The sequence below is a fragment of the Ceratotherium simum genome, chromosome X (assembly GCF_057802395.1).
Source record: "Ceratotherium simum simum isolate JZ-2026a chromosome X, ASM5780239v1, whole genome shotgun sequence".
In the NCBI taxonomy this organism is placed as follows: Eukaryota; Metazoa; Chordata; class Mammalia; order Perissodactyla; family Rhinocerotidae; genus Ceratotherium; species Ceratotherium simum.
In genome coordinates, this window is record NC_141940.1 from 102,782,415 (window position 1) to 102,809,780 (window position 27,366).

At 36.7% G+C, this 27,366-nt stretch overlaps 1 protein-coding gene across 4 annotated transcripts in view; it reads left to right on the forward strand.

Moving 5' to 3' along the window:
* The window catches only part of LOC101392552 (dystrophin), a 760,070-nt gene that overhangs the window by 113,202 nt on the left and 619,502 nt on the right, over positions 1–27,366 (forward strand). For all 4 annotated transcript variants that reach the window (XM_004435057.3, XM_087426760.1, XM_087426761.1 and 1 more), the window contains exon 6: positions 22,654–22,886. In XM_004435057.3, the coding sequence (XP_004435114.2) occupies positions 22,725–22,886 (162 nt within the window). In that variant the 5' untranslated portion in view covers positions 22,654–22,724. The remainder of the gene's footprint in view (positions 1–22,653; positions 22,887–27,366) is intronic.

Here is a 27,366-nt window from a genome sequence, read left to right on the forward strand (position 1 = left end):
TAGAATGAGAAGAGGCCTTAGGGCAGAATCCTAAGGAATTCCTGTATTTGATATCCAGAGTAAAACAAGCCAGCAAAGGAGACTGAGGTGTGGCCAAAATCAGAAATAGAAAACCAGAGGGGACTAAAGCCAGACATTTAAGAAGTTTCTCTTTAAATGAATGGAGAAAGAATTGAGGAGATAAGATTTATCCATGATTGTTTTGCCAGGCAGGTGCTATGAAAGTATATTGGAGCAAGGGATTGAATAATAACTAGAAAGTATAGTCAATAATAGCTACAGGACTGGCTGAAGTGGTGGACCATGGAATCTAAGCTGGAGAAGTGAAAAGTAAAGAGGAAAATGTCAGGAGAATGGTTATCTCTAGGAAGATGGAGCAGGTTGTGCTGTGGGTGACACAGAGTGGATTCCAAGGTATTGGCAATATTCTATTTCTTGATCGTGGTGGTAGTTACATGGGGTGTTGCTTTCTAATTATTCTTTAAACTCTATATTTATGTTCTATGTAATCATCTATAGGTAGGAAAAATCTCACTGTAAAAGACAAAAACAATACTTCCAAAACATTATCATCACAAATATAGCAGCTACCTCTGGTACCTGGAGTCACATACCTTTGACTCACCTCTGGCTGCAGCTGCAGCTGTAGTGGACAGTCCTGTGTCAGCTCAGACTTAACTTTAGGTGACAGCATTACATTTAGCTGACAGTCAAGGGCATGACTCCCATTTTCCCACTTTTTGCCCGGGATTTCTCTGACATGCTAGGAGCCCACAAATCCTGTGAGCTAACCCAGCCCAGAGTTGTGATGGGTGAGCAACTTCCAACCAATGGAGGATGGGAGCCTGTAGATACATTTTTAGCCTCTATTCCTTCAAGAAGACAATTTGGGGAGGCTTTCTTAGTGTTTCTCGGGAACATGGAAAGGTTCTGGCAGAATCGAGCCCCCGTTGCCCATAGTAGTGACCTCAGTAATAAACATTATATTGACGTTTCCTCTTGCTCTGTCTCACTTTCCTGGTCCTTCATTCCTGCTGCCTGGGGATCAGCTCCCAAATAAACTACCTCCACCCAAGTCCTTGTTCATGCTCTGTTTACAGGGGATCCAAAGACAATAATAAGGAAAATGGAAGGGACTGATTGATAGAGGAGAAGAACGTAGGAAATGAAGAAATTTCTTCTAAATGCCAGACAGTATATATAACTGCCTACTTAACAGTTCCACTTAGATGTCTCAAAAATAGCCTCATGATCTTCTCCTGTAATCAAGTTCATGATCTTCCCGTTTCATGCCTCTCCACTCCAAGTTTTGTAGCACCACTCATCCAGTGACAAAACCTTGGAAGTCATTCTTGACACCTTCTCACTTCACTCCTCCTGGACATCCGTCACCAAGTCCAGTTAATTTTTCCTCCTAAATATTTCTTGGATCACCTTTCTTCTCTGGATTTATCCTACACGACCCCTCCCCAATCTTTCATCATCTCTTTCCTGGACTATTACAATGGCCTTATGTTAGGATGACCATAGTCCTGGTTTGTCCTGGGCAGACATGGTTTATGTCCATTGCCTCACTGTAAATAGTGACCCCTTTCACTCTTAACACTAGCCAGGGTTTCATGGTAAATAGTATGGTCATACCAACCTAAACTAATCTCCCCTCATTCGTTCCTTCTCCCCTACGCGGTGTAGCCGTGTGATCCTTTCAAAATATAAATTTGATGGCAGAACTCTCTTTAAAACACTTCAGTGGCTTCCAGTTGTTCTCAGAATAAAAATATTTAATAGCTCACAGGACCTTGCGTAGTGTGACCCTTGCCATTTCATCACTCTTATGCCGGATACCATGTACTACTTGCTCTCCTATCTCCGCATTGGCCTGCTTTCTGTTTGTTTTGTGTTTTTAAGAGCCTGCTTTTTCCTACTACAAGCCATTTCACATACTGGCCCCTCTGCTTAGGACATTCTCCCCTTAATTTTCCCATCTGATACCTACTTACTTCTCAGGTCTCAGCTCAAATGTTGTGCTCAGAGAAGACTACCTTAACCTCCAAGACTAGGTTAGATCCTCCACTATTAGTGTAAATAGCATCGTTCATACTTCTCTTCTAGAGCACATTTCAAATCTTCCATTTATTTCTGAAACAATTTGAATTTATGTTGGTCCTTCCACCTGACTGTGAGCTTCTTGAAGACAGACTCGGATCTTTCTTAGTTATCATTGAATCCACATTACTTGAATGAATGAGGAAGTCAGAAATCAAAACCAGGTTTTGATTTCTAATATAGATTCTGAGGTTACACAGGATAATTGCAAGCAGGACTAGGTACAGAGAAGGAGCCCTTAACCCAGGGGCCAGAGTCTTCTGGAAACAAGAGTGAGTGTCAAAGGGGAGTTGAAAAGAGAAGTAGGAAATGAATGGTAATGGTAAGAGAGGAGGTATATAAAGAAATGGAAATAAAGATGTAATGAACTGTTTTCTTGTTCCATGCACAGAGCTAGCTAGAGGAGCTAAGAAAACTTAAGGCAGTTGAAGGTCTTGCCCAAGCCTTCATAGTGAGCTAATGGCTAATTTTTAATAGACCCTGGCCCAACTTGCACTCATCTCACTCTCTTACTCTTTACCTGGCTCTATTTTTGTTTGTTGCCTGTACCATTCTCTAAAACAATTTTAAATATTTGTTTCCTGTCTCTTTTCTCTATCAGGATGTAAACTCTGTGAGGCTACTAGCTGCATCATGTTTACCACTGTGTCCTCAGTGTCTAGAATGGCGCCCAGGACCAAGTGGGCTCACAGAAAATATGTTGTCACATGATTCTCAGTTCAGTGATGTTTGCGTTCGTCCCATATGGAATTTGGATTATTTTGCCACCTTTAGGTTTTATAACAGACTTTTTTCCCGTCTTTGCTGAATATCTGTCTACCTATTTTTCTCAGCTGTCTTCTGCTCACACTTTTCCCCTAACTTCCTCTCCATTACAAATTATACTCAGAACAAGGCTGGAGCCACTTGTCGTTGATTTTGATGTCAGTACTTTGAGTGACAACTCCATGTGGAGAACTTTGAACCTCCTGCTGACTCACTGTTTGCTTTTAAAACAATACTCATCTTCTTCCTGAATCCACTGGGAAAATTTATGCTCACAAAATAGACAAAACCTCTAGAACAAAAACTGTATGAGCATCAGAAATATTGGTCTTGCCTTGATTTCTAGACTCAAAAAGTATCATAGCAATTTTAAAAAGGGGAAGAGGGGAGATTTGGAAGTATTTTTATCATTCAACCCAATTTTTAACCAATTCATTTTGTAGTTTAGATGTAAGACCCATGACATGCCTTTCCAGTGTATTATCATCCTCAATATTTCTACCTGTAAGGGAAGAACAAACATATTGTTTGAGAATAAAATATATTGCAGTGGTAGAAAAATTCAGTTTAAAGTGTTTCTTTGGAAGCTGTCACACAACTCTTGTCTCCAGCTCTGCTTGCTGAAGAGTTGTTATTTCCTTGAAAAGAATGGTCACTTCCATATCTTTTCGCCTATAAGTCTTTTTGGTTCTGTACATTTCATTCAAACATGTCTCTTGTCTCCTTTGATTTGTGTTCTCAGTCCTTCATTTTTTGCTCCCTTTGTCATCCTGTGTGACATAAAGTATCTGCCACCCCCGATCCTTTAATATATTTGTCTTACCAGTGTTTATTTTCCTGTCACATGTACAAAAATCCATTGATTTTCTAAGTTTCTATACTGTCTTCCTTACTTTATGGTTTATTTGCTTCTTGAGATTAGATTATGAATATATTAGATCAATTCATTCCATTTTCTATGCACTTTTAACCTAACATTCTTGGTATAATATAAGTATTGTTTTTGAAATTGCATCATAACTTGAACATTAAGACATAATTTGTATTAATCCACTAGGCAATATTTCATTAATTCATTATTATGCCCTTTGCTATGGTTCTATAACCTTACCCTCAGTGTGTTTGATAGTGTTAACCAAGTACCACCCATCCCCCTTCAATTTAAATTCTCCATTGTCTTAGTTTTTGAGTTGCATGTTCCCTTGTTTTGTTTAGTTTTGTTTTCAGTGACCGTTCTGGTCACTTACTGCCGTTCCCACTTAGTTGACATTTTTCCTCTGTCAGTCCCTTAAATGTTGTTATTGCTTGGGACATAACCCATGCCGAGTCTGCATCCTTTTATGGCTGGCATCCATTCTGATTGATCACAGCCCATGCTGTACTTATTATCAAATTTCTTTTGTATTTTTAAAATCGTGGTTAAAAACACATAACATAAAATTTACCATCTTAATTCAAATAGTTTTAATACCAGTTCAGTATTAGAGAATCTAAGGTAAAGACTACCAAAACTATGCCAATGATTATCTCTAGCTCAGACTTTTCTTCTAAACTCCAGATTCATATTTTCACCTGCTGACCAGCTACCACTTAGATGTTCCTCAGATGTTCCAAACTCAGTATACCCAAATTTGATATTATCGTTAATCTTCTGAAAATCTACTCCTCTTACTATATTTCCTATTTTGGTAGATCATACTACTATCCACCAAGTTAGAAATCAAAGAGTCATTCTGGCACTTTCTTTATTTCTTACTATTAAGCAATCAATCACCAATCCTATTAATCCTGTAAGCCAAATAATCCTGAACTTTCTAATTCAGCCCCACCATTTTGTTTTTGTCATTCATTCAGGTATCACCTAGAAAGCCTGATCATTGGTCTCTTCATCTCTCTCAACCCATCTTGCACACTGGAAGTTCGTTGAAAACGAACTTTTTAACATGCCGATCATATTACATTAGTCAAGGTTGTATAATAATCTTTCTCCTCTAGGATAAAAGCTAAATTCCTCGGCTTGGTACATAAGGTTTTTCTCAATTTGATACCTGCTAGGACGTCTGGGTTATTTCCTCTATCTCTCATCACTCTCTTGGTAATAAAATAATACTGAAATATTTGTAGCTCCCCCATCACCAAATGCTGCCTTTCTCCTTTAACATATACTGTTCTGCTCACTAGAAATGCACTTGTCACCGTTCACATTTGGTAAACTCAACCTTAAAGTCTCAGCTCGAAATCTCATTTGCGGGAATACTTTCCTTCCTGCCCAGTCTTCCAGGGGAATGCAGCTACTTCTCTCTATTTCCGCAAGCATCATTCTATTTTACTGACGTTTGTTGTTGGCATATATGTCTCCCGTTAGAATAGAAACTTCTTAATTGCAGGAATAATGTCTTATTTATTTTTGCAACCTTGGTGACATGTTTAATAGTTAAGATATTTTGGGCTGCAAGAGAGAATACTCATTCAAAGTGGCTTCAACAAAAAGGATAATTAATCTCATAGAACTGGAAGTTCAGAGGTTAGAGCAGGCTGCAGACACAGTACAAACAGAGTGCTGGCTCTCTTTCTCTACGATTTTTTTTCCTGATTTTTCCTATGTGTCAGTTCTGAACTCCTCACTGGTTTCCCTGCAGGTTTCAAGATGGCTGCCAGCAGCAAATGGAGCCACATGATTTTTTATTACAGTGAGAGAGAGAATCTCTTACCTCAAGAATAGATTGAGATTTATCCATCAGTCAGATCAGCCAATCTAGGTTATGTATCTACTCCTATACCAGTAATAGTTGTCAAAGTGATGCCATGGGCTGGTTGAATTACACTTTGGATCCCTAAACCAAAGTAAAGAGGATGGGATTGTCTTGATTGGCATAGAATCTAAGCCTTAGATGAATCTAAGTCCACTTCCAGAACTGGGAGATGGAGTCCGTGGAAGCTTGAAGACCATTGGAATTCTCCTAGGAAGTAGAAACGCAGAGTGGGTGTAGAGGTATCTCAGAATGAATGCTGTTTAAGTCACCAACAATATCCACTCCATTGGCATGGTGTTGGGCCCAAAGAAATTAAGTTAATGTTTGTTCAACGAACCTATGAAAGACAATCTTATCTGCAAGCTATGCATAAAGTAGGTGACAATGAGAAATATTTTTAGAAGAGTTAATCATATCCAAGTTAATTATTGACATTGGGAGGCTCTTCCTAAATTTAATGTCTTGTCCTTCCCTTGACCTTTGCCTGAATCTTATCTTGGCCCAAATCTGGAAGTTAGTAGGAGCCATTTTTTAATTTTTAAAGATTGGTTTAACAACACTAATTGGAATGTATATAGCTCAGCTAAGGAAAAAGAAAATAGCCCATCATAATATGATATTGTCAAGGAAAATTATACTTTCATGCAGCTATTCTGCTTTTTAGTGTATTCTCAGTTTCTGCAGACCTAATAAAAAGGGATTATCTCAGCATCCTGTAAGTTTAATTTTGAAAAACAAGAAACCATGAATAATGGAAATTATTTCAAAACATCTTCACTCACATCTAAAATATGAAATAGCTAAATCAGAGGTTCTTAATAATTTAATCAGTGAAGCATAACTGGAGGATTTAGAAAAAGCGCCTAAACTATTAAAAGATTCTTCTGCTGCTGCTTAATGTCGATATCAAGTTATTTCTTACACTGGCAAACAGCCAAGCCATTCCCTGGTCACATCCACTTTCCAGCATTTAGTGGTCTTCTCAGTCATCCCCATCACAGACCCAGGAGTGTTTCATGGCAAGTCTTCAATAATAGTATATTACTATTAGGTCTTGAATTTTGAGGTAGTTTATCTTCCAGAAAGGATATAAATAGAGCAATAAGACCAAGTAGAGTGAGCTTTATTAATGATGTCCAAGATTTTAGACATATACTATAACCTTTGATCAATTTTAACACCACTTCCCATACCCTAGTTTTGCCCTAAACCAGTCCAACCTTGTTATAGTCTCAGATAATACAATGTTAGAAATTTTTTCTTTCAAAATACAAAGTCGTTAGGAAAACTTGTATGTAATAACTTCCTTAGCGTTTAATCCTAAAGAGTAAACCTCTTAGTACTTCCTTTGTAATACAAAGGCAAGTGCTGTATTTATCTAGAATAAAATTTTCCTTTGTTATGAAATGTTCACAGTTTAATGAAAACAAGAATAACTTGATTATCTCTTTCTTAAAAAGGCCTAAAGGGAATAAATATATCAATGTATTCATCTACATGTCTCTCTTACTAAGTAGGCACAGACCTTTCACCAAGTTAGTAATTATTCAATAATAATATCTGAATGAAAGCCATTCTGTTAGACTAAATTCAGACTATCAAAGTCACATTAGAAAGGCTTTCTCATTTGTGAACCCATTATTTCTTTTTGGACAATATAGTAAATGAAAATGAAATCTCCATGTTGATTTCTAATGCTAGAAAATATTTTGAAAACTCTTATATTTTGAAAATTTTGCTTTAGTGCAGATAATGAGAACAATTTAATAGACTAAGAAGTAGTTTTAAAAATAAGAGATGGAATTTGTTTTTCATAATCTAAGTAGGAAATATTAAAATATTGTTCTAAGCTAAATAAGTCATATGAAGTGATAGAAAATTGCTTTCTGAAAGTCCATGATATGTTGTGATTTCCAACGGGCTTTATAACATCTGCCCCTTGGATGGTTGGGTGGTTCAAATATGTGAAGCTTCTAGCACTAACTCATGTTCTGAGAAACTATTGGACAGAGGTAAATCCCTTAACTCCCAAGTAAGCCTAGCTGATCACACACATCTGCTGTTTGATTTGCAAGGGCTCTTGGACACACCTCTTGAGAATATCAAGGATCTACTGAATTACATGCAAAGCAATTCAGTCTAAGATTTACAATGCTCCGAGGTGACAAATTTTAAAGTTCAGCATTGGTATTTCCACAAATTCCTTCCAATTCTAAAATTTTATAATTGGGTCAGTAAAGAATAATATAAGGAAATATGTAATCAAACACACAGACTTTTTACATAAGACTGCAATCAACATAGGAGTTTAGAGGAGGGGATTATCAAGGTCAACTAGAGCTGTCAACAAAGACTTCATAAACATGAGATTCTGATCATAAAGAATAGGAAGAATTAGAATAGGTGAAGAAGATACTTAAATCTGAGGAACAGCTTGGGCAAATTTATTTTGTAAAAAATGAAGGCATATTGAGTATTGCATGAAGAGATTGGCTAGTGTGAAACAACATGTGCATTTGGGGTAAGAAGTGGAAAGTAATTTTCTATAAGTAGAGTGGAGGCAAATTCAGGTATTTAGACATAGTCTTGTGGTGCTTCTCAACCTTTGTCTCTTCTTCATCCCTACCCTACCGATCTCATTATACATGGTAGGGATATTCACATATCTGCATGGAGGTATTCATGTTAGGGGCTACAGCATACATAAAAGGGAGTGAAATAGGCTGCATGATAGCCAAATTCAAGCTAAGAGCTCTGACTGTGTCCTTTCTCTCCCACTCAGAAAAGCATATCAGAATGTAAGTCACTGAGAGTACTGTTATATTGACTATCTTGAATCTGTTCTAATCTATAAAAACTAATAAACCATTTCAAAAATTCAGTTTTTTCTGTCTGTGACACAACCCATCTTCAAATGACTATGAGACCATCGTTTGGCAACATTGAAACTGAAATCAATTGTAAGGGGAAGGAATGGGAGTTTTGAAGATACTTGATCAGAGTGATATTGTGAGACAGTGATCGATATTATAAAGGTTCTCAACCTAGGGGCTGGAGATAACTGAGATTTCCCAGGATTACTGAAAGGAGTTCTCAAATCTCTGAGCACACCAAGTCTTGTTTGTGGATCAAATAAGTGATGTGTCTCCCACATCTATAGTAAATATTTTCAGAGTGATGTGAATGCCACTGCAATTAATAAAATGCAAAATCATATTAAACTATTGCTGAACACAGAATAAGTTGATTTTTGTCACTATTTTTCTCAACCTGTGCATACTAGATATACAATTATTATGCAGAGGCATATAATATTTTTGGGATTTCAAGACACGCTCATAAGATTGTAAACCACTGACGCAGTAAAAAGATTGCTGAATTGGGAATTCAAGGGCCTGGGATCTGATCCTCATATGGTCTCTTGCCAGCTGGGGGCTGGGAGTCTTGGACAAACCATTCAACACTTTGGGCCTTGGTTTCCATAATGGTTCAATGACGGGGTTCTCCCAGATGGGACAGCCTTTAAGAATGCTACCAGATGATTTTAGATGTATAAAGCAAGCAAACTTTTCTGAAAATCTTTTCAAGTTTCTATAACACATGTTTACATGGCATTGAAAATTAAGTTATTGGTAACATTTGTTATAGAATAATTTACTTACTCATTTATATGATTAGGTGATAATAGAATCTGATTCAATAAGCCCTAAAAGATCATTCCTGAAGAGAGACGAATGAAAGAGCCCAGACTTGTTATTGTCTCGCCTATTAAAGTCACCCAATTGTGGTAACCCCAGGTGCCCATTGTCAATAATAAAGATTATCTATTTCAGCAACGCAGTCTCTGAGTGCTTCAGTCCGTATGTCCTTCCATTCCATTTTTACCTCAAATTGAATGGGAACATCAGACTCCAAATAGTAAATTGGTTGTACTTTTTCTCTGGGAATTGGCCTTTCTGCCTAGCTATCTGCCTCTGTTCGGGTTCTTATATGTCACAAGTATACTTTATGTATTAAATTCATAGAAATTAATTATTTGTTAGTAAGAATAGCTATTGAAATATAACATAATCCTGCCTTTGAGGTAGGACCAAAGTAGGAAAAACAACTGTGGTTGACTTTTTTGTTGTCGTTGTTCTTTCTACCATGTTACAAGGCCAAAGTGAAGAGTTTTACCAGTTTAAAACTATATACATATATATGTTCCTGAAAAATGCATAATTCCTTTCCCCTCTGTTTTCTCTAATTTGCTAACTCTTAGATAGAAGTTCATGTTGTTTCAATTAGGTTTATTTCTATCAAGTGACTTACTTTTATACAACAAGCTAGAGATTCTGTAACATAGAATGTAATGAAAAATTTCCCCCTTTATATCCTTTTGTCTTAAAATAATGAGTTAATATAGACTGTAGTTTTCACAGTAGAGGAAATATATTTTACTTTTAGTTCTTACCAAAATGTCTTGGGATAAAGGAAACATCAATTTTAAAGATTATTACTTTTCTCCTAATGAAAAAACCAGCGTGATTTTCTATTGTGAACTATGTAATTAACTTTACATTAGAATATTTGAATCTTAAATATAGCTTCATTTTATTTAAAAGGTTATTTTCAAGTAATGTTTTAAAATGCAAAATTTGGTGAAATTCCATATCTTCTATATAAAACATTGCCATCATGGAAAAAGTATCAATATTACTAGGGTTTAAATATGATTTACTGATTTTTTTAAAGGGATTAACATTAACCCTGATCTGATTGAATTTTCCGTTCTTAAGCAGCAAAAATAAGAGCTTCAGAATGAACCGACTCTGCAACAGTACTGCTTCACAGATCTTTTTTTAATAAACAAAGTAAGCTATGTTCCTATTTCAGAAACCATAAACTGTAGACTCACAGCTTTCCCAAGCTCTCTTGACACTCTTAATTTGAGACCCATTCATCCAAAGGATTAAGACAATGAGATTCAAGTACGTGCATGAAAACTGTCACGCTAATGCTCCCGGGAGTGTTGCCATTTCAATAGCGTGATTTATAACCATTGAATAATGTTTTTATTTATGATTACCTCTTCTACTTTCAAAAGGAATTTGAGATGGTTTGGTAGGCATGATTTAAAAAAACAGACATCATAATCTTATTTTTGTGCTCGTCACAAGCAATTTTCCCTATGTAATTGGTACTTGTTGCCTACCTTTGATTTTTGGTTCCTATTGTATAGTTGGTAGTTATTGCACTTGTGGGCGTATGGTGTGCTTTTCTACTAGTTAAATGAAAACATGAATTTATTTTGATGGAGCCAGCTTCACTGCTTCAGTTAGTGTGTTTGCCATACCTGCAGTTCATAATGTGGTTACTGACCCAGAACTTGAAAAGCTAGCTCTAGCCCAGCACAATCACTTCAAACCAACAGAAGATAGCGCTTACATTTCCAATGTCATTATGGAGACAGAGTTCAAGACTTCACTATTGGGATTTCTCAAGCTCTTTGGTGTTTTAGTTATAGGATGTGTTCAGATTTCACTTAGGAAACAGCAACTCAAATGATAAATTGAAACTCAGGTATAACCAAAGAGTATAAAACTTTTTCTAAGCCCTTAAGCAATAAATATGCCAATCCTTTGCATGTTTTTTGTCATTTTCCAGGGCATTCAATTGAATATTGAGTTATATAACATGTAATACCAGTAAATAATTAATTATAAATAGTACTATTCCCGGACTGAATGGCTGGAAAGTTCATGCTGCTTTTATGTATTAGAAACAAACTTTTATGTATATAGACTAAAGGGATGCTGTCTTAGACTGGATTCCTTGGAAGCAGTCTCTGAGACAAAAAGTTGCATACAGAAGGTTTATTGAGGAGTATTCTTGGAAGATCCACCTGCAAGGAGGTGAAGGAGGCAGTACTGGGCAGAGAGATAGGCTGACCCACAATGCAGTTGCTACTGTAGCCTAAGCCAGTCTGACAGGGAGCACTGGACCTAGGTTCATCCTTCAGAGTTGTCTTAAATTGAGGCAGGTGGGCTGGGACTTAGTATCCTTGCACTGACCAAGAGCAGGCCCCAAGGAGAGATGCAGCTGTGATCCATTAGCAGTCATTATTAATAGTATCTGGGGGGTGGATCCATCAACGGCAAAAGAGAACCTAGATGGAGCACCGCAGTATCCACCACAGATAGGTATTGGCATATTCTGCTTACCCCACAAAGGTTACAAAGACAATGCAAAGGAAGAGGAGTAATGACAGAAAAATAAATTGGCTGTTTGTTACTGGGCCTTAATGTATCAGAGTCACTGTTATTTATAGGAAAGTCTTTATTTTGATATTCAAAGATCTCTCTTAAATCTTCTTAACCCAGAAAGGAAGGAAAAAAATCCACTTTGCCTGGTCCATGAATTCCTTTCTTTAAAATTGTGGTAAAAAGCACATAACAGTGCTTTTTACTCGGTGGCATAGCAGTTAAGTTCACACGCTCCACTTCAGTGGCCTGGGGTTCACAGGTTCGGATTCCGGGTGTGGACTGACGCACTGCTCGTCAAGCCATGCTGTGGTGGTGTCCCACATATAAAGTAGAGGAAGATGGCCACGGATGTTAGCCCAGGGCCAATCTTCCTCAGCAAAAAGAGGAGGATTGGCAATGGATGTTAGCTCAGGGATAATCTTCCTCACCAAAAAAAAAAAAAACAGCACATAACATAAAATTTGCTGTATTAACCATTTTAAAGTATACAGTACAGTAGTGTTAACTATGTGCACGTTATTATGCAACAGATCTCTAGAAATTTTTGCATCTTGCAAAACTGAAACTCTATAGCATATGACAGCATTACCTTCTTTTTTAAGGCTGAATAATATTTCATTGTATGCATATACCACATTTTCTTCATCCATTCATCTGTTGATGGACATTTAGGTTGTTTCCACCTCTTGGCTATTATGAATAATGCTGCAATGAACATGAGTGTGCAAATATCTCTTCAAGGTCCTGTTTCCAATTTGTTTGATATATATTCAGAAGTGGGATTTCTGGGTCATATGGTAATTCTATTTTTAATTTTTTTAGGAATTTCCATACTGTTTTCCATAGCAGCTGCACTATTTTACATTCCCACCAACAATGCACAAGGGTTTCAATTTCTCAACATCCTCACCAACACTTATTTGCTCTCTTTTTTTTTTTTTGATAACAGCCATTTTAACAGGTGTGAAGTGATATCTCATTATGGTTTTGATTTGCATTTCCCTGATGATTAGTGATGTTGAGCACCTTTTCATGTGCTTGTTGGCCGTTCGTATCTCTTCTTTTGAGAAATGTCTATTCAAGTCCTTTGCAGGTTTTTTAATTGGATTATTTGTTTTTCATGATTCCCTTTTTAATCACTCAACTCAGAGCCTTCCTTCTTAAAATATAGATTGCTTGGAAACTTCCATCTAATTTAGTAGATTTTGATCTTGGAGAAGTATTTTAATTTATTCAAATCTTAGTTTGCTCTCCTATAAATTGGTAGTAATGATGCTCTCCCTGCCCGCACCAGAGTGTTGTGGTGAGGAATCAATGGAGAAAATTACTAAAAAGACACTTTTATACTGTTCAAAGTTCTATACAAATGTAAGGTATTGTTATGAATTCAGACCAAAAGAATCTACATTTTAAGACTACTTAATACTGCTTCGTTTATGTTGGAGCTAATGTTTCCTCTGTCTTTGTTCTGCCTGATGAAACTCTAGACTGAAACTCTGTTGAAGCAATCTCTTTCTTTCTTTCTTTTTCTTTCTTTCTTCTTCTTCTTTCTCTCTCTTACTCTCTCTCTCTCTCTCTCTCTCTCTCCATTCCTTAAGGACTCTGCTTACTACATTGTGCCTCATTCTAACCTTGATAACAGCAGCAAATGCTGGTTGAGACTTGACTATGTGTCAGACATTGCACTGGGTTTGATGAGGAAGAAAAAGGTGAATCTGATTCTTACCTCATGTAGCTTACCTCATCTCATGGGTGAGGCTTGTGAGGGCCTGGCACATATATAACAACTTTAAAAATTCATTACTTGTTATTTTGCTGCTTAGGGTAAAAATGCAGCTTACTCAAATAAATATGAGACTCATTTAGACTGAATTCTGTAGAGAACACTGCTTACCTGGTTTTGCTCATTCTTAACTTCAGAATCTTATCTCTAATATTCAGGTAGGAGTAGTTCTGTTAAAAACAAACAAACAAACAAGCAACAGATTGGATTCTTCAGGAATTTTTTAAGGTGCTAAAATTTTAGGAAGAATGGCAATACATTTTCTGTAATGAGAACTATATAATGTTCTCTAGCTGGTTATACCCAAATGGATGTATGGATTTTATTCTGATACCAGTTTTGGAATTGGTGATCATCCTTCATGAATAGCATGGTCTTTATTATGGTCTAGTCTGGCTTTTCTCCTCTTGTCTTCTGCACTGGGCTACCTGTTTCATGGCTCTCATTTTTACATTCTCTACTTTGCTTATTTGCAAAGTTATAAGTGCACTAACAATGAATTTCTACTGCTAAAGGCATTGCTTTTCAAATATCCTGTAAAATGCTAGCTGCCTGATTTACAGGCATCATAGAATGACTACATGCATCTTCAGTTCTCCGTCTTTCACACTTGAACTTGAAGACTATTTCTTTCCTAGCTGTGTTCCGTTTGCTGGATCAGCATTTGTTTTATTTCTGCAGCAATGGGAGGGGCATTTTAAATCTTGTTTTGGATGTAAGTCTTTACTAGGTAAAAATTGATGCTCTATCAGTTACCTGTTGCTGTGTAACAAGCTACTCCCAAATGTAGTGGCTTAAAATAAGAATCATTTATTTAGCTCACGATTTTTTGGGTCTGCTTTGGGCTGGGCTTATCTAGGTGATTCGTTTGCTGGTCTCAGGTGGGCTCATTCACGTATTCATGGTCAGCTGGTAGTTGATGGCCTCACTCATGTGTCTGCCACTTGGTTATTAGATGAGGCAATGGGTGTCTCATCTAATGGTATAGATAGATACCTATGATATGATAACGATAGAGCCACTTGCCTATCACTATTCAGTAGGCTAGCATAGTTCACATGTTAGTAAAAAGGTTCCAAGCATAGCCCAATGCCCAAGCATTTCTCAAGACTTTGCTTGTGTCATGTTTACTAATATGCCATTGGCCAAAACAAGTTGCTTGGCCAACCCATATTCGAGGAGTGGAGAAATATACTACAGCTCATGGTGGGAGGATCTGGAATATCTCCTTACAAGGGTGTGGATGCAGGAAGGGAAAGAATTTGTGGACATTTACCCTCTATCAGAGATGCTTTCATTTTTATCACCAAGACAATTCCTGTGTAATATTATTCAGTATTCCCTGGTAGCTATAGCTTCCAGTGTTTACTGTTTCTTCAGTACCTGCCCAATATCGTGTAGATCAGAAAAGCACTTAACAATTTCACTTAACCTATACTTCTGGGGTATAAGAGAGTATAAACTTGAACAGGCATAAAGGATGTCCAGTACAGATGTTAAGTATATAAACCATACACACACACACGGGGCGGGCGTGGGGGTGGGGGGAGACTGAGAGAGAGAAAAATTGAAAACCCTTTCCATCAGTGGTTCTCAACCAGAGGCAATTTTTTCCCCCTCAGGGGACATTTGATAATGTCTGGAAACATGTTTGGTTGTCACAACTGGGAAGGTGCTCTGGCCAATGATACTGATAAATATTCTACAATGGCACGGGACAACCACCCACACCAAAGAATTATCCGTGCTAAAATGTCAATAGCACTGAGGTTGAGAAACCCTACTTTTTATTGAGTGCATGTAGGACGAATTCATATACAGGTGTACTTTGGAGATATTGCAGGTTCAGTTCCAGATCACCGCAATAAAGCAAATATCACAATAAAGTGAGTCACACGAATTTTTTGGTTTCCTAGTCCACATAAAAGTTATATTTACGCTATATGTAGTCTATTAAGTGTGCAATAGCATTATGTCTAAAAAACCAATGTATATACCTTAATTAAAAAATACTTTATTGCTAAAAAATGCTACCATCATCTGAACCTTCAGCGACTCATACCTTTTTGCGACTCCTAAGGAGGGTCTTGTAAAAAGCGCAATATCGGCAAAGCGCAGTAAAGCAAAGTGGAATAAAATGTGATATGCCCATAATGTGAGTTATAGAAGGGCACTTAGAAAATGCAAACTAAAAAAGGAAAAGACGAGAGTTATTTCTGTCTTCAAGTTAGTGAAGGAAGGGTGCATGTTTGGGTGAAGTCAGGTTGGAGATCTTCCTCAAGAATAATATTTAACTTGTGGGAGGAAGCCGGATGCACATGATCGCTATAATCCATATTTTTATGGCTAGTTCAAGACGATCTTCTCTCCATAATTAAAACAGATGTGATATGTATTTTGTGGGTACCATATGTTGTAAACTATAGCTCTTAGAATCAAAAGTATTTGAGTAATTCATAAGTTCTGCATATCGAGTGGGACAAGTAGGAAAAGTATCTGATGATGAGATCATTCTTAGAAATATGTGTAGTAGTTAAGCACACTGTCTTGGCTTTGCCACTTGTTGAAGTGTGATCCTGAGCAAGTTACTTTACCTTTTGGTAAAATGGGAATAATACCTACCCTCCATATTGTTTGGTAAAAATTAAATAAAATAGGACTTATAAATAACCTTGCCTGGCACGTAGGAAACCCTGAGGAAATTACGCTGATGCGAGTAGTAGTGGTGGTAATCTCTCTTCCTTCCAAGTAGCAGCAAATATTTCTTCTTTGGATTATATTCTTAGTAGCAGGAAAGAATCCATTAAAAGAAGTAAAGTAACGTCACTGACCTTTAAAAGTCCATGGCTCCCACACCTAACGATTTCTTTTTCTGAAATCCAAAAACACAGTTGTTTTCATGAGTCCTTGAGTTCCAATTCTCTAGGCCTTGCCCATGTGTAGAACAAGCCCTTATTGTGCTAAAATGTGAATAACTGATGACAGCTGAGTCATATATTTTATTCCTCTTTAGAATTATGAGAAAGAATATAGCCAAAAATAAATGTTTATGGGTTCATAACATTTGTTTCTACTTTTACACCTGTACCTACAGACTACAAATATTTAGAGGGAAGAAGTGAGGTTCTTCCTCGCCTTCACACAATAGATTTTTCTTTCGGAGTCCATACGTGATTTCTAATTTTGTTAAGATGTACTCTCTAACTCTGACATATTTCATTAAGCTACATGCCATCCTTTCAAATATTCTGAAAAATATTCCCCAATGTTGCTTATATGGAGAACAGTTATTTTATCTATTGGTGATATGGAAGTAGCTGAACGTCTTTCCTATATTTCATGGTATTAAACAGTAATGCAATGTGACCACGTATAGAGAATGATACTTTTTAGATATTTTTGCTAGTAGGAGTCCAATAATTTATCATTTAGTCAGTTAACTGATTTTTCAAATATAAAAGTAAAGAAAACAAGAAAGTTACCCACATTCATACAACAAAGCTAGAAATGGAATATATGCTTCTTGCTTTCTTATCAACCAAAGGAGACCTGTGAATTACAGAAGAACCACGTGTGAATACTTCAAAGGAAGTACGCCAAACACATTGTGTGTGTGTTTTTCGAAAGATTTAGTAGCTCCTTTAAAGCTCTAAGTAAAGCTGTTAGTCTGACTAATCACGTACCCCTGAAACCAATTAAATTTTTAGACTAGAGAAATGTTCTTCAAACACTTTTGAAAAAAATGAGAGTTCCTTCCTAAAGCCAACACCTTTTAATTAACAAAATTTGCAGAGCAAGGCTATGGTTTGCAATAGTATATTACACCTACTGTTATTCATGCTACTATTCTGGTATGCCAAACTCAATTTTTTTCTGCTATTTTGAGCTTGACTTTCTTCTGTCTGCTTAACTATGGAGGGGAAAACACAATTTTTAGTAGAGTTATTTTAACTTTCTAATGAGTGCTTGAGAAACATGTTATGCTACAATCATTTGTAGTCAGACTATACAGGCTTTAGGTGAGTGTGTGTGTACATTTATCTATACATATATATATATACACACATATATATGATGTGTGTATCTATCTATTTGGCTTAATTATATACATTATGAGACATGTGGTTCTGGCATGAACAGATTAAGCAAGAAAGACACCAGCATCTGTTGCTCGAGGGATGGTTAATAGGGTGACACCATAAGGGACTATCTTCCGTTGTGACCCCACGCTGGAAGAGAGACTTTCTCCAACAGACTTGAGATGAAGAGCCTTGATCTCTGCGGTGGTTGGAGAGGCTGAGATCTGAAGCAGCAATTCCCAGGGCCAATTCCTTGTGACCCTAGACAGTGGCCCGAGGCAGGGCGGATGTCCAGACAAGCAGATCAGACTGGGAGGGGGCATTAAATGGGGCACAGAGAAAAGGATCCCCGCTGGCTGGAGGGGAAGCCATTCCGCATGCTCCTGAGAGAGGAGAACCTGGAAACCCATCCCAGAACTTTGTATCTAAGATTCTGTGTAGTTGTTTATATATCCTAACTCCTCACCTGATCAGGATGGTGGGTTGAGAGAACTCTCAACAAATCCTCTTTGCATATTTTAAATTATGGAGTTAACGGAAAACTCCCCTGGAATGACTGAATATCCCTGCCTGACCCTTAGAGTCAAGATTCAGTTGCTCAGTCTGGGCAAAACCACTCAAACTGCCCCCTTACAGATCTGACCAGCCTGCACTTTACCTAATGAGGTGATTTGCTTATGTTTCTAGTAACATGACAGTGGAAAAGAAAGAACCTCATTTGTTCTTTTTAGATAAAAGTAAAGGTATGTGAAAATGCAGGATGAGTCAATGTGGTATACATAATAAGGTAAATGTTCTCAGGACCTCAAAATTTCTCCTTTAAAACATCTTGCTTAATTAAAAAAAAATGAGGAAAAAATACATGGGTGGATCTGGAGGCAAGTCTTTTTAGGAAAAATGAAATATTTCAAATAGGGTTTTAGATAGAATTGGCCCTAATAAAATGTGTGCAGTAGATGGAGATTACCCTCTTTCTACTTTATGTTATGACACTTTATTCTGTAGGAATAAGAATTCCCTAGGAATTCCCAAAGTTTCTAAGTTTAGAATCCAGCTCTCAATTACTATCAGCTCTCCTCTAGCCACATACCAAAAAAAAATCCCCAAACCTAATAATGCTGCAAGATTTTGTTCTTCCTAGTGATAGTTAGCTTTAAGTAATAAAATGTTAAAGACTTCAAAGTGTTTAGGACCCAAAAGAATTGTGTAATTCTATGCCTCGTGTAGAATTTTTAGTTACAAATTTGTCCTGGTCCTCCAAAAAAGACAGAAATCTAGAGTTGAGATTTAAAGAGGAAATGAGATTTTTGTCTGAGGAAGGAAGAGTTTTCAAGAAGTGTATGGCGCATAAGGAAGGGCACACAAGTGTGAGATGGCCTGTGCTAATTGGAGAGTGGCCAACAGAGACTGAGTTGTGGGGGAGCATGGGACGAACAGAGGGAGACAAGGCCGGAGTGTGAAGTCTGGTTCAAAGAGCACAGAGCCCAGAATGCCATGCTAATGTAAAAAGTGAGTAGCCAATAAACATTGAGCAGCAAAAGGAAAAGGAGAAGAAAAAAAAATCCCCCACACAGTGTACCTACTAACTGTTAGAAGAATGCTAGGAGGTGACTTACATATATCAGTTCATAAAATACTTAGAACAATTCCATGAGATTGGTACTGTTTTCCCCATTATGCAGGTGAATACTCTAAGGCTCAGAAAAGTTTTGTTTAGCAAGCATGGTATAATCTCTTACCTCAAAATGTCCAAGGTTGTATGTCCAGGAAATGGTAAGGCCAACTGTCTGTGAGAGAAGTACTATTATAATCACCATTTTACAGAGGAGAAAATGGAGATTCAGAGAGGTTAAGTAACCTGCCTAGAGTTACACAGGTAAGAAATGGCAGAGCAAGGATTTAAATCCAACAGTCTGGCCCCAGATAGTCTGTTTTACCATCTCCTTCTTGATTCAGTGTTCTTTTCTGTTTTTTCCTCTTTGATAGAAAAGTGAGGAACAAAAGAATTGGTTGGTTCTATTTTCTCTCTTTAATATTTTACCTTCCATTGTCTGCCCCAAGCAGTGGCTCTTCTTCTATTATTTTCTTGTTCTGAAAATAGCTAAAATGATCTAAACAGCAAGAACCCCAGCATGTTCTGTGTTCTCGTCTTCGAGCAACCATCCTTAGGGATTTTTTACCTTTTAGCACTCACCGTGGGTAGAAGGCCTCTATATTTACTGAAAAGCTCACTGTGCATATGCTTGTTTGTTAGTTTCATTCATTTATTTGGAGGACATCCATTGAGCACCTACTATATTCCAGGACCTGTACGAGGTGCAAGCGATAGAGCAGTGAGCCAGAGGGACACAATTGCCCCTCCCTTTCCCACCGGTATAGAGGTGTTTTCGGATGTTGGATGCTGGAGGAGAGGAGACCAGCAATGAACAGCCTGACTGGTCGCTAAACAAGATCATCTGCCTAGGACTGGTGCAGAGATGGCTGCATTGCTTGACCACTCAACCCTCCTCTGAATCTGTGTCAGCTGACCTTGTACCTGGTGATACGTCTTCCTTTTTCCTCCTTGGAGAATTTTGTGATATTATCATCCCTATGTCATTTCTTTGTACTTTTTAATCATCTTGAATCATTCTCTGTTTTTCAGTCTCTGACTGTAGCCTTTGTTTCAGTAGACTTTTTTTTTTCAAATGTGTTTTCCGGAAAACAGTTGAAGTCTAATAATTCTCTGCATTCTCTTTCTTCCCTCTATTGAAATTTAAGATGACGTGATCATTCCCACTTCATTAGGCATTTCTTGTTTATTGGTCAGAAGTAAGTTTAGAGAAAAAAATCTCATTCTTGCTCTCTTTTGAGGGTCAAATTTTCAGTAAGCCAAGTTAAAAAAAAAAAAAGGCATTGTCTGACACTTCCCAGAAACTTGAAATCCTTCCAAACTACTGTATGTTGCCCCAGTATCTATTGTGTATCTATTTTGAGAACAATTTGTCCATATTTTTTAGTCAGCCAGTCTTTCTACAGTTAGTTCCTACAATGATATTTTAATTTATCTCTCTTTTAATGCTCACCCATACATCCTCTCCAGGGATTCAGATTCAGCTCCTCTCTTGGAATCCCTTTTAAGATTTCTAGATCTTGTTGGCTCCCATGCATTGTCCTACCAGCTTGTTGGATCATAAGATGCTATTTCTGCTTCAGATTGTTTCCTTCTTTCTAGAAAGAGCCTCAGAGGAGTGAGATAGCTTCAAGAAACAATTTATTCTTTATCTCCTCAGTATTATTGTCTTTCAGCCATTAATTCTTGGCATTAGTTTTTTTTTCGGACACCTCACTTTTTTTTTTTCTTTCTGCCTTGTTCAAGATTATTTCTTCCATCTGTAGGAACCTCTTGTTGTCCCTGGGAAGTTTGAAAGACAGGAGGCATTCCTTTCATCATCTTCTCTAACAAAAAGACAACCTTAAAAGTGCAGAAAGTGATACAACCATGAAAAGTATTTTGTGGCCACCTCAGAGTAGAATGCCAACATGGCACATTTTTCTCATGTTCCTAGAGCAATTCCCTTGTTGTCCATGCCTCTCAGGTTTCCCATTGAGATGTTGTCTTTTGCAGCTTTCCCTCAAAGCTTCTCTTCTGAACTATACAGTCTGCTATTTCTTTGCTACTGGTCTTCTGGATGTGTAGGCTCCAGACGCCATCCCCTATAAACTAGATGACACATTCCTTACCCCTTATCACCCACCTTTGATAACCTAGCTGTCTGTTGGTATTTAGTATTAATTTGCACCAGCAAGTTCAGCCCCCTCCAGTAAATATGGCGCCGCACACAGAACTTTGACTGAGTTTTCCCCAAATATTTCACATATTTCTACTCCTTATCTCCAACTTCTCACCATATTTGTTCATCACTGTGTTTCTCATTTATCAGGTGTTTATCAAAATTATAATTCCTAGCATTATTACCTACCAGTGTCAGGAACTGTGCTAATGTTGTCGTTGTTATTTTTCTGGCCTTGTTCTGTGTACATTTCTTGTATTAGTCATTGAATCTACACAACTGCCCCTATGACATTGATTCTGTCATTATCACTCCTTTACTGAGGAGAAGACCTGGAGCTTAGAGAGGTTAAGTAACTTACGCAAGGTCACAGAGTTCCTAAGGCAGGGAGAAGGATTCTCTCCCAGGTATTTTTACTCAGGAACTTCCGGTCTTAGCCGTTACCATGTGCTATCTTACACTACAGTGTTCAGCACTATTAATATTAATTTAATATTTCTTAATGACTTTGAAACATTGTTCCATATCCAAGTAGAAAAACATTACTAGTCTGATTTTCCAAAAATAATATAGCTTGGGTTTTTTTCACTGCTAGCCACTTTATTACCAGTCTGAAAGAAAAGGGAAAAAAATATGATAAACTGCCCCCAATATAAAATACAGAGCAAAGACAAGAACGTTTCATTGGCTTTGATTTCCCTAGGGTCCAATTCTAAAGTAATTTAAGTCCGAAATAAGATCTTATCCAATGTTTACTTTTGTTTTTCTTTCCTTGAATGAAAAAACTAAGTAAAACTTATTCACCTGGCAAAGTCTGAATACTCTTTTTTCTTTACCAATTCCACAATATATATAATTGTTATTGAGAAGGATTATTTAAATTAATTGTCTAGCCATGAGAATGAGCAAAATCATTCTGAGAGATTTTTAAATGTGTAATAATGAAAAGTTTGAGTCTTTGAATTTTCCTACCATGGAGTACTATGTAAAGTATCCACATTGTTAGGAAAAAACATATAATGTCTTAAATAATATTTGGCTGAAATTGTTGCCCTTCAGTTAAAGTTGTTTTATTGTTACTGAAATTGGCTTCTTAGCTTGTGTTTCTAATTTTTCTTTTTTTCTTTTTTGCAAAAAAAAACATTGTAGCTCCTAGTCAGACTGTTACTCTGGTGACACAACCTGTGGTTACCAAGGAAACTGCCATCTCCAAAGTAGAAATGCCGTCTTCCTTGCTGTTGGAGGTACCTGCTCTGGCAGATTTCAACCGGGCTTGGACAGAACTTACCGACTGGCTGTCTCTGCTTGCCCAAGTTATAAAATCACAGAGGGTGATGGTGGGTGATCTTGAAGACATCAACGAGATGATCATCAAGCAGAAGGTATGGCAGAGGTTTTTCTTTAACGTGAAGATTTTCCACAAGTCAGTTCACTCTCCTAGACCATTTCCCACCAACTTTTAGACAGGTTTTCTCTGTCAGCAAACACACAATTCTTTCCACTCTATTCAGCATGAGTATGATCAAGGAAAAAAATTAATGCAATTATCTAAAACAGCCATAAATTACAAAGGAATAATACAAGGAAAAAAGCATAAACCTTACAAGTATAGTTGGCTTAATTAAATTCACTAAACAACTGGTATTTAAAAAATCTATTTAATATCAAATAAGTAGCTCAATTGAGCTGTTTACATTTAAACTGTTTGTTTTGGCACTCTGCAGCCATAATGTATTACAGAATCAAGTGTAATAATCCAGGAATTGGTTATTCACTCTTCTGAGTTGTCTGTGCCAATTTTCCTCCTCCGATGATAAGTATACTTGAAAGTTAGCTATAAATAAAAAAAAGAAAAGTAACAAAACATAATATATTTTAAAATATCTTTGATCTTAAAATTGGTATTTATGCAATGCTATACACAAATAAACATGTTTTTAATACAAAGATTGCATTTCTCAGCCTCATTGGAATCCATTCTGCAAAATTATGACATCAACTAGAAACATAAAGATACATTGATATAAATGTGGTTTACCTAGCTGGAACAAATATATTATATATCTTTACATCTCTGAATGAATAAGAAAAGTAGTTTTGAAAGGTTTATACACTATAGTTATTTCACTTGTAAATGATTTTCAAGTCTTTTCTAAAGAAGTAATAAATTGTACTAAAGGTATTTGGTTGTTACAGAACTACTTTTTGAAGAAAACAAGGAGTAAGGCAGACAGATTTCTTTTTAAAATGAACTTTAGCAATTCAGTAGGAATAAAAATAATTTGATAGTAAATAACCTGCGTTTAAAGTACCTTGATCTTACACTCAGAGGATCTGAATTCACTGGTTTTGCTTTGTCATTTGCAAATGACATGATTGTGATCAAATCGTTCTCTGCATCTTGGTTTCCTCCTCTGGGTACACAGAATTCACATTCACATTCACCATATAGTGATGGATATGTGTGTATATAAAGATATGTCAACGTTATATGTATATGTATAATTGGTTTTAGTACTGCTTTATAACAAGTATTAGTAGCCACATTTTTCAGAAAAAGCCATTGAGGCTCATAGATGTCACACTCTAGTAAGTAGCAGAGCAAAGATTCAAATTCAAGTCTGTTTGGTTCCTAAGCCTGTGTTCTTACTTAATGCGTATACTGCCTGCCAGTATTAACTGTAAATGTGGCTACCATTTGGTGATTTACGAGTATTTGTGTATATAGCCTATGTCAGACACTGTGCTCAGCCTTTACAATTGCAATGTGCTGATACATACAGAAACAAGAGGTACATTCCTTCACAATGTCGTACTGAGTTATACCAATACTTCCAGGACTATTACTAACTGGAAGAGATAGTGTGTTATAATGTTTAAAGCAGGGGCTTTGGAGTTAGATTGTCTGTTTTCAAAGCTTGGCTCCTCTACTATAGCTGTGTGACCTTGGGTAAGTTATTCAACCTCCCTGAACCTGAGTTTATCTATCTGTACAATGTGGATAATGATACTATCTGCCTTGTACGTTGTCATGAGGATTAAATCAGGTAGTACATGAGAAATGCTTCCCGCATTGCCTTGCTTACTGCAAGTATTTAACTAGTGTTAGTAATTAATATTAGGTTCTACAGCAAACTATGTAAATCCGCCTGCTCATGGCATTTGTGTTGTGCAAACTGTATGTCATATAATAATAATACATGAAAATAAGAGTTCGTTTCCACATCTGCACCCCATTCTGCCCTTGACGTTATGGCCTCCTGTAAAAGCCACTCGATATTAGAGTGGGAGAGAAAGTCCACACTCTCTTGTGAGGGATTTGTGAGCCTGGGCTTTAGGGAAGGCATTGACCTGCTCAATAGTCGTCAGAGTTCTCCAAATCAATTTGTCTTTTTCAGAAAAGACTACTAAGTTGATGCTCTTCAAAGTGATAGTACTTAAATATAGGTCCAAAATTAATTCAGAGAGGAAGTTCAAGTGCCATGTCTGAGGTTACAAAAAGCCAGGATTTGTAAATGTCATATATATCTCTCTCTAATCTCCCTTCTCTTGCTTAATACTGGGATGCTTTTCTTGCTTCCTCCTCTCATATTAAAAAAAATAATTTATAAAGACATTGTCAGTTTTTGCATTTTATGGCTTCAATCACTAAATGGTCAGTAAAATGACCCTAAATAAACATTAAACAAATGTGTGTGTGTGGAGGGGGACAAGAAAAAGAGGTAAGTTTGGGGAAGTATTTATTATAGTACCGGGAAATAAATATTTCCTCTATGTAAAGTTTTAAATAAAACAATCCTAACTTTAATGTTTGAGGTGTGAGAAATGAGGTTATAGTCCAAAAAGGCTTTATAAACTATAAAACACTATCAATGCCTATTTGTTTATATATTCTTTTAACAAATTTTTATTGAGCTACTACTAAGTGCCTGGGAAATACAGAGTTGGACAAGATAGGAACGCACAGATTAAAGAAGAGGAAGGGGAAAAGCAATAATAGCACTATGATAGAAATAAATTTCAGGATAATACCTAGCATATATTGAACACTAATGATATGCAATCACTGGTCTAAGTACTTCACATGTATTACTTCATGCTCACAACACTTGAGATTGATACTAAAGCACAGTAAGGTTAAATGACCTGCCCAAGGTCAAGTAGTGAAGAGAGCAATGGGATTTGAAACTAAGCAGTCTGCTTGCAGAGTCCCCATCCTTAACCACCATGGTTTTCTGCTTCCCTTGGTATGCTTGAGTGACACTCTAGGGACTTACGTCAGAGAGAGGACATCTAACTAAGCCAGAGAAGAGAGCAGATATCAGGAAAAACTTCTCAAAGAAAATAAAACTGAAGCCAAGTCTTAAAGAACAAGTTGAAATTAACCAGGTAGATAAAATGAGAAAGGCAATCCTGGCAGAGGGAACCAACTGTACTTTTCACTGATGTGGAAAACAGCATAGTATATTATAGAAATTGTGATTCCATATGGCTGAAATTAAGGGGATAAGAAAGAAATTGATGAGGTTGAATAGAGAGGAGTTGGGTTAAAAAAATGTGTCCTTGCCAGACTAAGGAGTTTTGATTATGGCCTGCAGTCAGTGGCAACCTTAAAGGATTTTAAACACAGAAGTATATAAAATCATCAATTTTAGTTTAGCTGTATATCATTTAGGATTCTCTCGATGCAAGCAGCAGAAAATATCCCCTGATTATATCAAGCAGAAAGTAAATAGACTGGAATTAGCATGATAACGGAAAAAGGCTTAGAAAAAGAAAAGGGATCTGAGTATGCCTGGGCGTCTAGTTAGCAGGAACTACTTGTGTCTCTTTGTGATCCTCTTTTTTCTCCATACTGTGTAACTGTTCAAAATTTAAAGTCCTGGGAGAGGAAATCCAGCTGACCTTGCTTGGGCCACACACCTATCTCTTAGCTAGAAGAGAGCAGAATATTTTCATTTAAAACCTTATCCTTCCAAAGCCCCTCGAAATGAGGGAGCAGTAATTCCCCCCCCCAAGAAATTGAAGTCTGTTAAAATTTGAAGATGGAAAGGATGCTGAGCAGCCAAGAAGCAATAAATATCCACCAAACTCAAGCAAGAATAACTAGAATAGGGTGGAGGACAGAGCAAATAAAGGAGATTTTCAGAGAGTGATTATCATGATCTAAGTGATATGTTTATCTATTTCAACACTGCAATATGGATATCTGAAATAAAGACCATTTATGCCTCCAGACCTAAATATAAGTTTGTTTGACCCTCACACATACACTAATTGGTTCTCAATAAATGTAGCTTGCTTGATAGATAATGTGAATGAAATGTGATAAGCTTCGTTTTTAACAGAGATTGAAGTTGGGAATTGTAGCTGTGAATCATCAGAAGTTAGGTAAGATGATGAAACAAAACATTTTATGAGTCTAAGAGAACTTAGTTTTGAATTTATGAAGTTCAGATCAAATGTTAGGCATCCAATGATTGAAATATTATCTCCAGAAAGCGAGTAAGGACATGGCATTTGAATAAGCTAGCTTTTCATAGTTCTAGACCTTGAATTCAAAATCACATATTTGGTTTTATTTCAATAAATTAAGTTCTTATTTTAGAAAATAGGAGGCTGCTACCATTTCGAAATGAAAATAATTTTTACTAAGTGAATTATATTAAGTAAAAAATGGAAGTTATAATTGCAACTATAATTTTCTAAAAGATTGTAAAATGTAGCCATTTAAAAAATTAAGCAACTTGACTGCTTAATTTTAGAGAGTAAAAAGTATACCATTAAATTGTAGAAAAATAGAGATGTGAAATATGAAAATTAAGCCTTTAAAAGTAAAACTCGATCGTATAAACCATTATG